The 13,202-nt window shown below is 35.0% G+C and overlaps 2 protein-coding genes across 7 annotated transcripts in view; one reads left to right on the top strand and one right to left on the bottom strand.

Moving 5' to 3' along the window:
* Nucleotides 1–533: 533 nt before the first annotated feature.
* Nucleotides 534–3,029, top strand: wdr73 (WD repeat domain 73). Its single transcript, XM_052536869.1, has 8 exons — nt 534–756; nt 915–982; nt 1,072–1,157; nt 1,233–1,321; nt 1,556–1,623; nt 1,892–2,053; nt 2,137–2,505; nt 2,647–3,029. Exons 1-8 carry the CDS (start codon nt 704–706, stop codon nt 2,883–2,885), a joined length of 1,134 nt encoding a protein of 377 aa, XP_052392829.1. The 5' UTR covers nt 534–703; the 3' UTR covers nt 2,886–3,029.
* A 1,859-nt stretch (nt 3,030–4,888) lies between these two features.
* Nucleotides 4,889–13,202, bottom strand: part of LOC127941604 (sialidase-4) — a 32,705-nt gene continuing 24,391 nt past the window's right edge. For 2 of the 6 annotated variants that reach the window (XM_052536862.1, XM_052536864.1), the window contains exons 3-4: nt 6,364–6,645; nt 4,890–6,216 (exon numbers count right to left, since the gene is read on the bottom strand). In XM_052536862.1, coding sequence (XP_052392822.1) covers nt 5,323–6,216; nt 6,364–6,630 — 1,161 coding nt within the window. In that variant the 5' untranslated portion in view covers nt 6,631–6,645 and the 3' untranslated portion in view covers nt 4,890–5,322. Of the gene's footprint in view, nt 6,217–6,363; nt 6,646–7,368; nt 7,547–7,603; nt 7,681–13,202 lie in introns of those variants that run through there. The other 4 variants (XM_052536863.1, XM_052536860.1, XM_052536865.1 and 1 more) reach the window with 4 other exon arrangements.

Here is a 13,202-nt window from a genome sequence, read left to right as displayed (position 1 = left end):
TAAAAAGCTGATGAAGTAATGATGTGGAACATTGCAATTACACAAGGGGATGGTATTTTAGCATACAACATAAGGGAGGCAGATCACAAACTGAGTAAAGCTGATGGGACAGCTAAAGCATTTCACCACCGTAAATCCTGGATTACAATTAATACATGCTTCTTTTTCAAGAGAGGCATGCCGCACATTTCCAACATTTAACTCTGTTTGGTCTGTGTCTATGAAATTCAAAGGATGGATTAAGTGAAGCTGGCTTTGCTCTGCATTGTACAGCCACCTTTTTACACTCTAAAAAATGCTGGGTTGTTTCAACCCAACTTTGGGTCAAATATGGACTAACCCAATAACTGGGTTACATAAAACAGAAACAAACAAAAAAATTAACCCAAAAGTTGGGTTAGTCCATATTTGACATAAAGCTGGGTTGGGACGTTATTGTATTTAATTACTTTTTGTTTTGGAAAAGAAAATTGCAAAACATAAAATTCCAAAACGTCACGTTCGATATATTATCCTTGTGCCGCCAGATGGCGACAATGGAACTTTATACTGTTGAAACACAGCAGGAGTACAGAAGAAGAACATGTCCCGGAAACATCGAAACATTAACCGATTTTAAATATCTTCTGACTGTCTGTGGAATAAACTCATGTAGGAGTGGGGTTTTGTACATATTTGTAAAATACGTGAACCGTTATTCAGCATGGACATATCCTCTGATGAATCTGATGACTGGTTCATGGAGTCTCTAAACACGTGAGTCTGACAGCAGTAGAGTTGCATCTGAAAGCATGTTAATAGTTGTGTCTTAGCACTTATTGCATTGCCTACCTAACGTTAACGTTAGACAGCTTTTCCTTGAGCTGCAGGGAACTTTTTCATTAGCCAGTAAATCTGCTTCTTTTTCATTTCAGATACAAAGACCTGCATGTATTTCAACTCGAGCATCCGACAAAAGTAATAGAGTGGACGGGTGATAAAAGTAAAGCGTCTCTAAATTCAAAATCATTAGTAGAAAGTAGAAAATCCACTGGATTCTAAAAAGGCTGTTTTTTTCCACCTGTATTCCAGATATTTGTGTTGCAGGATACACTGGAGCAAGAAGTGAAATCTTAGAGTTACTTCTGCCTCTTAAGTTATATGCCGGAGAAAACCAGGTGAATGAAGACACTAGTATTTGTTTTTTGAATGTGCAGTTCATTTAATTAACTACTTATTGGTCACAACTTCAGGGCCTTTGTGCAGAAAGAGACTTTAAAGTACAGCATGGTGGATTCTCTGAGGAACCTATTGAGAGTTTGATACATATTCCTGGAACAAGGTAATAACTAGATCTTGATATGTTCAGAAGTTCAGAAGCCTTTTCTATCGAAATTTGCAACAATCTATTTCAGCCTATTTACTTGCAAATTACTGCTTAGTTTAATTCAACGTGATGCCAACTACAGCAAGATATTGAGAAATATTAAGTTCGTCTCAGTTTAAAAAATGTAGAGCCCTATTTATTTTGCCATCTGCGTGACTATATGATTATTTGATATATGGTTCTTTACAGGTGTGTGGTGACGAGTGGAAGTTCTAGTTCGACATTGCAGATATGGGATATTGGAGGCGATGACAGCGGTAGGATTCATGTCTGTGTAGTTCATTACAAATTGAATTAGCAATGAAAAAGCAAACAAATCATCTACATGCATTTGATGAATTATGTGTAATTATCTTCATATATATATATATATATATATATATATATATATATATATATATATAGTGTGTGTTTGTGTGTGTATATAAAATTATTCAAAAATAATCTGACATATTTTTGAACTCATGGAGCATTTTGCAAATCCTTAGCATTTCATGTAGTATTTTACCTGATTTTTCAATACAGATGTTATAAAAAAGACTGGAGTCATAAACCTCAAGAGCACATCAGCAAAAAGCAGTAAAATAGCACCTGGATTAACAGACGAACCAGCAGTCCTTCATGGTTCTTGTATAAGTGAAGTTCAGCTGACAGAGATAGCAACAGGACGGGTTCTGTATACAGTAGGTAATATCAAACCTTTTGTTTTTTTAATGCTTTATCAGTTCAGCTCATTTAATCTGACTTATTATTTATTTATTTTTTTACAGCAAAAGAGTCCTCTGATTCAGTGAGTGGCTTACAGTTTGTGAATGCTTGTGTGTTTCTCATATGTGCGAATGATGGCAGTCTGCTCATGGGTGACACAAGAGATCCCTCGACTTGTCATTATCCTCTGGAAGACAGTAAGAGTGATTTGCACTGGGCATTTGGACTGAGGACTGACAACTCTCAGTCAGAACCTTCCTGTTGTACTGTAGCAAGACTCTCGTCCTCTGGTCACATGCTGCTGTCTGATCTAAGAAATGTACAACGTCCGTTTTGTCAAACCCAACTAAATGTCCCACACAACACATCAGAGAATGACTTCCTGAATGTTTGTTGGGCTCCTGTTCTCGACAGATGTCTGTCTGTGTCGGGTAAGTAAAGAATGCTTCCATTTTTTCCTGTCTCAAGTAAGGAACATAAACTTTTAGTTTTGTAAGGTTGAGTTAGATAGAATATTCCTTAGTCTATTCCACCAATGACCTGACCATTTTTTTCTTTCTCAAATTTGGAAGGGTTTGATGGAACCGTGCACATCTACAACACAATGAATTGGAGTACAGAGGGACAGAGCCCACAGCCAGTTTTTTCACACCGAGGTCATGAAATGTCAGATGAAGCCAAATACAGTGGTTCTCTGCCTGTGGTTACCATCCATTCTTGGCATCAGTCACGACCAAAAACTGTTCTCTCAGCAGCTACGGATGGATCTCTACATGTATGGGACTGGGTGGATAAAATCACTGACCGATGATGTTGATGTTCATTATATAATTAATAGACAAACTATTGTGTAATCATACAAGCATATCCTTTATTATTTTTTTTTTACCGATTTGCATAATAATTTGCAGTCAAAGAGTGTTGGCAAACTATATTATTACACGGCTCTCTGGAATACTTGATTCTAATTGGTCAGTTGCTGCATTCAGCAGTGTGATATTTCAACTCATATCAAATTATGGTGAGTAGCTGTGTAGTCATCAAAAAAAATTATATTGTAGCCTAACACCATTTCTACAGCGTGACAGGACAAAACAAAGAGAAAACATTAATATCACTGATGCTGGATTGAGACCAATCCCCTACAGTAAACTGATTCCCCAGCCCTTTATATTTCTGACGTACTCCAGGACAACTTACTTACTACAGCAGTCCATTCACACGTACAGTTTTGTTCAAAATAATAGCAGTACAATGTGACTAACCAGAATAATCAAGGTTTTTAGTATATTTTTTATTGCTACGTGGCAAACAAGTTACCAGTAGGTTCAGTAGATTCTCAGAAAACAAATGAGACCCAGCATTCATGATATGCACGCTCTTAAGGCTGTGCAATTGGGCAATTAGTTGAAAGGGGTGTGTTCAAAAAAATAGCAGTGTCTACCTTTGACTGTACAAACTCAAAACTATTTTGTACAAAGATTTTTTTTTCTGGGATTTAGCAATCCTGTGAATCACTAAACTAATATTTAGTTGTACGACCACAGTTTTTTAAAACTGCTTGACATCTGGGTGGCATGGAGTCAACCAACTTGTGGCACCTCTCAACTGTTATTCCACTCCATGATTCTTTAACAACATTCCACAATTCATTCACATTTCTTGGTTTTGCTTCAGAAACAGCATTTTTGATATCACCCCACAAGTTCTCAATTGGATTAAGGTCTGGAGATTGGGCTGGCCACTCCATAACATTAATTTTGTTGGTTTGGAACCAAGACTTTGCCCGTTTACTAGTGTGTTTTGGGTCATTGTCTTGTTGAAACAACCATTTCAAGGGCATGTCCTCTTCAGCATAGGGCAACATGACCTCTTCAAGTATTTTAACATATGCAAACTGATCCATGATCCCTGGTATGCGATAAATAGGCCCAACACCATAGTAGGAGAAACATGCCCATATCATGATGCTTGCACCTCCATGCTTCACTGTCTTCACTGTGTACTGTGGCTTGAATTCAGAGTTTGGGGGTCGTCTCACAAACTGCCTGTGGCCCTTGGACCCAAAAAGAACAATTTTACTCTCATCAGTCCACAAAATGTTCCTCCATTTCTCTTTAGGCCAGTTGATGTGTTCTTTGGCAAATTGTAACCTCTTCTGCACATGCCTTTTTTTTAACAGAGGGACTTTGCGGGGGATTCTTGAAAATAGATTAGCTTCACACAGACGTCTTCTAACTGTCACAGTACTTACAGGTAACTCCAGACTGTCTTTGATCATCCTGGAGGTGATCATTGGCTGAGCCTTTGCCATTCTGGTTATTCTTCTATCCATTTTGATGGTTGTCTTCTGTTTTCTTCCACGTCTCTCTGGTTTTGCTCTCCATTTTAAGGCATTGGAGATCATTTTAGCTGAACAGCCTATCATTTTTTGCACCTCTTTATAGGTTTTCCCCTCTCTAATCAACTTTTTAATCAAAGTACGCTGTTCTTCTGAACAATGTCTTGAACGATCCATTTTCCTCAGCTTTCAAATGCATGTTCAACAAGTGTTGGCTTCATCCTTAAATAGGGGCCACCTGATTCACACCTGTTTCTTCACAAAATTGATGACCTCAGTGATTGAATGCCACACTGCTATTTTTTTGAACACACCCCTTTCAACTAATTCAACTAATTGCCCAATTGCACAGCCTTAAGAGCGTGCATATCATGAATGCTGGGTCTCATTTGTTTTCTGAGAATCTACTGAACCTACTGGTAACTTGTTTGCCACGTAACAATAAAAAAATATACGAAAAACCTTGATTATTCTGGTTAGTCACATTGTACTGCTATTATTTTGAACAATACTGTAACTCTTTTATCCATTGAAAAATGTGAAATGGAACGGAACATAATGCAAGGTCTCAGGATTAACATGGTGTGTTCTGTTTAATTTGATTCCAGTTTCCATAAGAAAAAAGAAAAAAAAAAGGTTTCAGTGAGAGTTAAATGTTCTACATTTACGATTAAAATAAAGCTAAACTAATTAAAGCATGTTTACTGTTTCCTACATATTGAATACCTCAATCAGAATTTTTGGCATGCTAATATGGAAAGCATATTGCCTGATTATGATTATTTGCTGTTTGAATTAAAAACTAATGCATTTCAAATTTGAATTTTAACATTCAGCAATTGTAATGAGCAAACAAGTGAACTAGCAAAAAAATCAAATCAGTTTTAGTTTTTCCAAAATAACATTGCTATGGAGATTCCACAGCGTTATTGATTTTGAAGAACTTGAAGGCTATCTCTTCAATTTCTCTTTTCTGTCCACATTCCATGAGACAAGCAATGTACTCTCTATTCTCACACTCGGCCAGATCCGAGTATCCACTTGGACCATTATTGATTGTTCCATTATAGGTCCATTGACTTGGATCTGATGGTGATTTATTCACATAGATTCCGAGATTCTTTCTCTTGTGTTCAGTGGTTGGATGAGAATAGAGCAGCAATGGAGGGGAAGGAATATATAGCACACTACCTTGGCAACCCTTATCGGTCTCTTTCAGCTTTTGAACAGTAAAAGGTTTTTCAAAAGCTTCTCCTTTACTGGTGCTTAGAGCTTCGACTCTGTAGCCAGATCTACTTCGAGCATTGCAGTACAGTAAACTATTATAACTGTCATCTGTGATCTCAGCCATCTGACATTCATTAGATTCACCTTCCATATGTTTTCCTACATGCCAAGTATGTCCTTTATCATCACTGCAAAATGTGACTGCATGTGATTTGGGTGCATTCGGCTGAACAAAGTAATACACATATCCTGGGATAATCAGTCTTCCGTCCTTCATTTGAATACCATGTCCTGGTCCAACAGCAAAGGTGGCCCAGTTTTTCTCATGTTCACTGATCACATCTTTCAGTTCTGTAATATCACTCCAGATATTGCCGTTATCCTGACTGGTTATGTAACAAAGCCGTGCCTGGTTCTTTTTTGCTTCAATTTGACTAGCTTCAGAGACCCCATAAGGAACACAAATGAAAAACAGAAAGATGGTCTTAGATTCTCTCTCATAGACTGGACATGGATTCATGCTGCGGTGGTTTGGTAGACAAGCTGAAGAAAGCAGCTGATGAGTACTATCCCACTGAAATAAAATGATGACATCATGACAGTGTCCATGCCTTATATTAACTAATGAATGCAAGACTGGGAAAATAATTTATGAAATAGTGCAGTTGTAAGAAAATAGTAAGTAATAGTATCCTATGATCTTGGTTAAACATGTCTATACCTTTATGTTATTCTTGTCATCCTCCCACAATCCTCTTCTCATCACAAGCTTGTCTGCATCTGTGTCACTTGGTGTTTTCCGTTTTTCAGCAAAGGCAAGGTAGGTTTTATTTTCACTGATATAGAGAAGAGCTGGAATTCTGTATGTCACCTGTCGTTTTCTACAACACCAACTTGGCCAACAACAACAACAACTTTGAGACTGTTCCTGTTTGAATATTGTTGTTTTTATGTCTGTTAGATCAAATGATGGTGTTTTGTCATCCATTGTTGAATGTAAGACCTAGAAATAGAATAAACAGTATCAGATGAGACAAATGATCAAATTATACTATAATATTATAAAATTATAAAGAAAAAGAAAACAAAATATGAAATTGTTTTTCTATCTTTTTGTATAATGGTGACATTTTTTTTTTTAAATGTGAGAGTAAAACCTCTGAAGCAGTTTTCAGCATGGACAAGATTTAGTCTTCGAAAGCAGGAAAAAGTAAAGTCTCTCATGCCTCTTATCCAAAACGTTAGATTCTTCACACTTGTTTGAATTATGTTTTTGTATTTGAAAGATATTGCTTGACATCCCAGTTATCAAATCAAATGAAGTGAAATTTGACAACAAATAATTTTAGACATTTTTTTAAATTATCTTTATGCCTTTTAGCCATGTTGTAATTACTTATAATTTTATACATTTTTATACATATTTATACATATAATTTTAAGAGGATGTATGAAGTTTTTATGTCAAACAACACATTTAAGTTGAGCTAACTAATTTAACATTTCCTGCAACTCAGAATTTCTTGTATATACTTAAAAGGCATTCTAATTTACTTGCTAAACCATGCAAACTGATTGTCTTAAAAAACAACAAGTGTTACTACAGTAACTTAAGTACTTTAACGTCCATTTAAAATTAATGAAAAAAATGTTTCATTCAACACATTTCACACTTTGAATGAACCGATAAGTGTTTTTGGATGGCACTGGGGTCATTCAAACATACCGTATGACAGTCTGAAAGCAAATGGTTGAGGTAGATTCTGTTATTTGCAATACTTGCTTAAACAACGATATCAAAAGACACAGGGTTTAGAAGATTTTTCAGGGTTCAGATTTTTATTTATGGGTGAACTAGGTATATAATCATTAATCTTTATATAAATATCGTAATAGTATACCACCAAATACAGAAGGAAACAATTATGTGCTTCTCAAATATGTGTAACATTGAGACTTACAAAGCAAGTTAGTTGTAGAAGTATCAGAGTAAACAGGTAGGCCTCAGATGGTTGTGCAGTGCTGTCAAATCTGGGTTCTAGAAGTCAAAACAATTAAATTAAAACAAATTTAAGACATTCAACATTTACAGGACAAATATGTTTGTCAAAGTGTGAATAAAAAAGTCCCTGACACTTTTTATTCTAAAATACTGAAAACAATTTAGGCAGCAACATATGTGGTTGCGAGTCTCGGGCCATCAGGAATTGTAGGTGGGGGGAGTTAATGTACAGTGCTATATCCACCGTCGATAACATGACTGAGGTGCCCTTGAGCAAGGCACTGAACCCCCAACTGCTACCCAGGTGCTGCAACATAAATGGCTGCCCACTGCTCCGGGTGTGTGTTCACGATGTGTCTGTTCACTTTGGATGTCTCATCACGTTTTTTTCATCACTCATATTTTTTAGGGGTTGAAGTAAATTGTACTCTTAGAACAAAAAAAAAAAAAAAAAACTTGGTTTCAGGTACACTGCATCAGTAGTATGTAGTCTGCACGAGCTGTTGAAATATGATTGATGGCTTTGACCTTTGGCCCCTCCCCCACATGACCTTGACTTTTGACCTTGATATTTTGTCCTTGACCCCTTCCCACTCGTCCTTGACATTTTGACCTTGACCTTTTGTCCTTGAACCCTCCCCCACCCGTCCTTGACCTTTTGATCTTGATTCCTTGATTCAGTGTAAATACGGACAGCGTGCGAGAAAAATGAATCAAGAATGAAGATAATGTTACCTCATATTATAATACGAGTGTGCGTACCCTCAAAAATAATCTGTTGAGTGTTTAAATCATTTCACAGTGATAAAATAAAAGTATTAAATAAAAATCCTAATAAATAAATGGAAATAAATCTGTATAATAAAAGTTTTAAATAAAATCCTAATAATAAAATGGAAATAAAACAATCAATAAAGAAGCTGTATAATAAAGTTTTTAAAATAATATCATAATACTGAAATGGAAATAAATCAATAAAGAAACTTTATAATGATAGGTTTTCAATAAAAATTCTAATAATAAAAGTTTACTTTTAGTACTAGATTAATATTGTACAGCTGAAACCTCAAAAACATGGTCCCCTCTTTCACCCCTCTCTTAGAGTCTCTCTGCGTGTGAGTTTATCTGTGTGTGTGTGTGTGTGAGTAGCTCCTGACAATTTTGCGAGATTCAACCCCCCATCTCTTTACACTCTACCTTTGTGTTCAAACATGTGAGGTATCCATACGATGTGACCATTTGTCGTTTTTCCAGGTAATTGTTGGTGATTTGTCAATGTTATCCGTAGCACTCTCTATCCGCTCTCATGTCGAAATGCATCTGTGAACCACATGTCGCGCGGGTATTAGGTTGCATTCATATCTCTCTTTGCAACCCTCTCTCTCGCTCCCTCTCATGCATGTGTACACATTCATTCCTCTCCAAGTCTTATTTTCTTCTTTTAAATGAAAATAAATACATTTTACCTGGATCGGGGGAACAAAAATATATATATAATTGAACAGAACGAAGGATATGGGCTATTGAAGAACCCGGACATGTCATTGACACAATTCAGTTCATTATATGTAGAACCTTTTATATTCATATTCACATCATATTAACGATTATTGTATCACCCCCCCACCCCAAACCTACCAACATGGTAACCATTCAAAAGATTATGTAGTAAAACTGATCTTTTTCAAAAGCGGTATAATTATTTATTTTTTACTGTACACATACCACCACACAATAAAATGCTGCATGCACGTACATTTTTAATTCAGTTTAGTTTTTAAATGATCTGAATTATGACTACTCAATCAATTTAATCATAAACCACATGTATCTTGTAATTATATTAGTGTAATATCCATGCCATACAAATTTGTATTCTGATAATTAATATAAACAAGCAGACATACACATGAACATATCAAGTTAAAAAGAGACTTATCTCTATTTTAAACAATATGAGTGCAAAACAATCTTTGCACTCACATACAATCATCTGTGTATTTATATATATCAGTGGTTCCCAACCTTTTTCAACTCGCAGCCCACACAACAACACACATATGTTTGCGCGGCCCACTTAAAAAAAATAAAATAACTGACCCCGCTATTGTTGGGTTAATAACTTAGTACTCAGAAGCTAGATTGTTAACTGTTTTATTGAATGAACTAGGGCTGTGCGATATGGACAAAAAACAAAACAAAAAAACTCGCAATTTCTTTGATCAATTTTGCGATTGTGACACACACCGATATGCTTTTACAGTCATAAATGCTTTCAGGATTAATTTGAAACATATTTCCAAAAGAAAACCAATTAGAGCTTTATCAAAAAGTTGTAAAATCTCTAGAGCAGACAAAAGTCTAAATTATCTCTATAGTAAAGATGTAACAGAATGTATAGAGTTGTAAATCCCGTGTACAGGGACTTTTTATTTTATTTTGTGTCATGCATTGTTCATAGAGCTCATTAATTGTAGCGGTGCCTCAGGTGTTTGCAGTGTGTATACAGCATGTGTATGCGGTCAGCAGCAAGAGCGCATAAATATAACACGAAAGCACATTAAAATGATGCACAAGAGCGAATCTCTCTGTTCGCATGCAGATTTCCTTTGCTCTGTCACAAAACCAGGCGTGCTTGCTCAGCTACACACGTGTCTCCTCTCACTCAAACTCTGTCACAATTCTCTCTATGCTCGTGTGTTAGATATTAATCATTTTCGCACGTTTTGATTTCTAGCCTTTTACCGAGTGCCGTGTGAACACACAAAAAGGCGCATCACAGACAGTGTGTGAACCTGGAGTTAGGCATATGCCCAGTTTGTTCTGTTTTACGCTAGGCACAATGCATTCTGATTGGATCGGATAGCATACTACGGGAGGTCCGGGCCACGGAAAATCGTGCTATAAAGCGATTTAGAAATCGCCCACGCTCAAATCGTGATTTTATGATGATTTCTTTTAACCGCACAGCCCTAGAATGGACTGGAAATGAACAGAAAATAATTGGTGGCCCACCTGCAATACCACCCCGGACCACAGGTTGAAAACCACGTGCACAGTGAGAGTACACACACATTTATTATTTAAATACAAACTTTTATTTTGGATGCGATTAATCACGATTATAATCGTCTCAGCCCTAGCTAGAATATAGCTAGCATATATAATAAATATAATGAAATAATTTAGTTTAGGCTATGCATAGTGCCTAGACCTTCTAACAAATGCTTATAGAATCCTCCAGTTTCTAGCAGCGCTCCGGTCTACGCTCTGAAAGCTGCCAGTTCACACCAAGGCAACGAGTCTGTGCGGTGCATCATCTTGATAGCACAACAACTCTTTTACTTCCGTCCAACTTCCGACTTTTCACCTATTTTTTGTAGCTGGATATATATATATATAATTTGTTGCGTCTAAATATGATTGAGGATACAGTTATTTGATAAATCTAATTGTTATTGACTTTTGATCTTATTACCATTCAGGGAGGCTTAGGAATACTTTGGGGTGGCTTCAGCCCTCCTAAAATAGACCAAACGCATCCCTGCATGTTACTAAACCAAAGCAAATCATTTATCATATATTTTAATCATGTATTCAACATACACTTATACGACATATACAAACACATTTTAAATGTATTTTTAAACAAAAACTGGTCATAAACGCTGCCTTCTCGAAATTACAGACATGTATATTCATGCTGCCCACATATATACAGACTTTAGCCATTAATAAGTTTTAAGATAAGGAAAAACGTAGGAGGATGTCAAAATATCTCCATTCCCCCAAACCCACTCAGACTCCAGGGTTTAAAGAATATGGAAATAAATAATTATATAATGACATCATGCTACTAAAGCAATTAATTCATTAAAAAAAAAAAGTATTCAACATTTAAGTTAACCGAACTTATAAAACACACCATTCTCTTCTTTTAAAAGAGAAAAAAATATATAATTTTAATACCAAAAATGTGATAATTTATATGTGATATATATGACATACTATATAAAATAAACATTTCTGATGATAAATATAGTATATATATAAAAAAAATCCCTTACATTTTTTAGACTGCTAAGAGATGTCCAAACCTGAATGAAATATCCCCAAAATAAAATAATAAAATGTAAAAAATAAATAAAAAAATTAAAGTTAAATCATAAACAAAATCTCACAGGACCTCGTAATGGTGTTCTCCTGTATGTGAAACTGAGGGGGTGCTTCACAGACCCCTCACAGCAAGGGTGGAGTTCCAGACGGTATCATCTCAGTAAATGGGGTACATTATTTCAAAGCTAACATTAATGTAATGTTTAAATAATCAGTACCCCCACGACATGTAAGTGAAAATATAAAAAATGTAAGTGATATATTTTTTTATATATTTATCATCAGAAATGTTTATTTTATATAGTATGTTATATATATATATATATCACATTTATTATCACATAATTGTTATTAAAATAAGATAATTTTTCTTTTTTAAAAGAAGAGAATGGTGTGTTTTATTAGTTCGTTTAACTTAAATGTTGAATACTTTATTTTTTTTTTAAATGAATTAATTGCTTTAGTAGCGTGATGTCATTATATAATTATTTATTTCCATATTCTTTAACCCCTGGAGTCTGAGTGGGTTTGGGGGAATGGAGATATTTTGACATCCCCCTACATTGGTGTTTTTTCTTTATCTTAAAACTTATTAATGGCTAAAGTCTGAATATACATAAATATGTTGTCAGCATGAATATACATGTCTGTAATTTCGAGAAGGCAGCGTTTATGACCAGTTTTTGTTTAAAATACGTTTAAAATGTGTTTGTATATGTCATATAAGTATATGTTGAATACATGATTAAAATGTATAATAAATGATTTGCTTTGGTTTAGTAACATGTCTGTTACTGGGATGTGTTTGATAAACTTAGATGGTGAATACTTTAAATGGATGTTCTGCTTTAGTAACATGTTGTCATATATAATTTAATATTTTATTTATTTTTTTCATATTGTTTAAAATAGAGACAAGTCTCTTTTTAACTTGATATGTTTATGTGTATGTCTGCTTTATCAGAATACAAATTTGTATAGTGGCATGGATATTATACTAATATTACAAGGTACATGTGTATTATGATTACATTTATTGAGTAGCCATAATTCAGATTGCTTAAAAACTAAATTTAATTAAAAATATACGTGCATGCAGCATTTTATTGTGTGGTGGTATGTGTAAAGTAAAATAATTATAATTATACCGCTTTTGAAAAAGATCAGTTATACTACATGATCTTTAGAATGGTTACCATGTTGGTAGGTTTGGGGTGGGGGGTTGATACAATAATCATTAATATGATGTGAATATGAATATAAAAGGTTCTAAATATAATGTGGAAAATGTGTTGCGACCATTAATGTGAATTGAATTGAATTGGATTGTGTCAATGACATGTCCGGGTTCTTCAATAGCCCATATCCTTCGTTCTTTTCAATTATACAGTACAGAACAAAAGATTTGGACACACCTTCTCATTCAAAGAGTTTTCTTTATT

The sequence above is a fragment of the Carassius gibelio genome, chromosome A21 (genome assembly GCF_023724105.1).
Source record: "Carassius gibelio isolate Cgi1373 ecotype wild population from Czech Republic chromosome A21, carGib1.2-hapl.c, whole genome shotgun sequence".
Taxonomy (NCBI): domain Eukaryota; kingdom Metazoa; phylum Chordata; class Actinopteri; order Cypriniformes; family Cyprinidae; genus Carassius; species Carassius gibelio.
The sequence above is the reverse complement of the archived record's forward strand: the minus strand, read 5'-3'. Positions and strand labels throughout refer to the sequence as shown.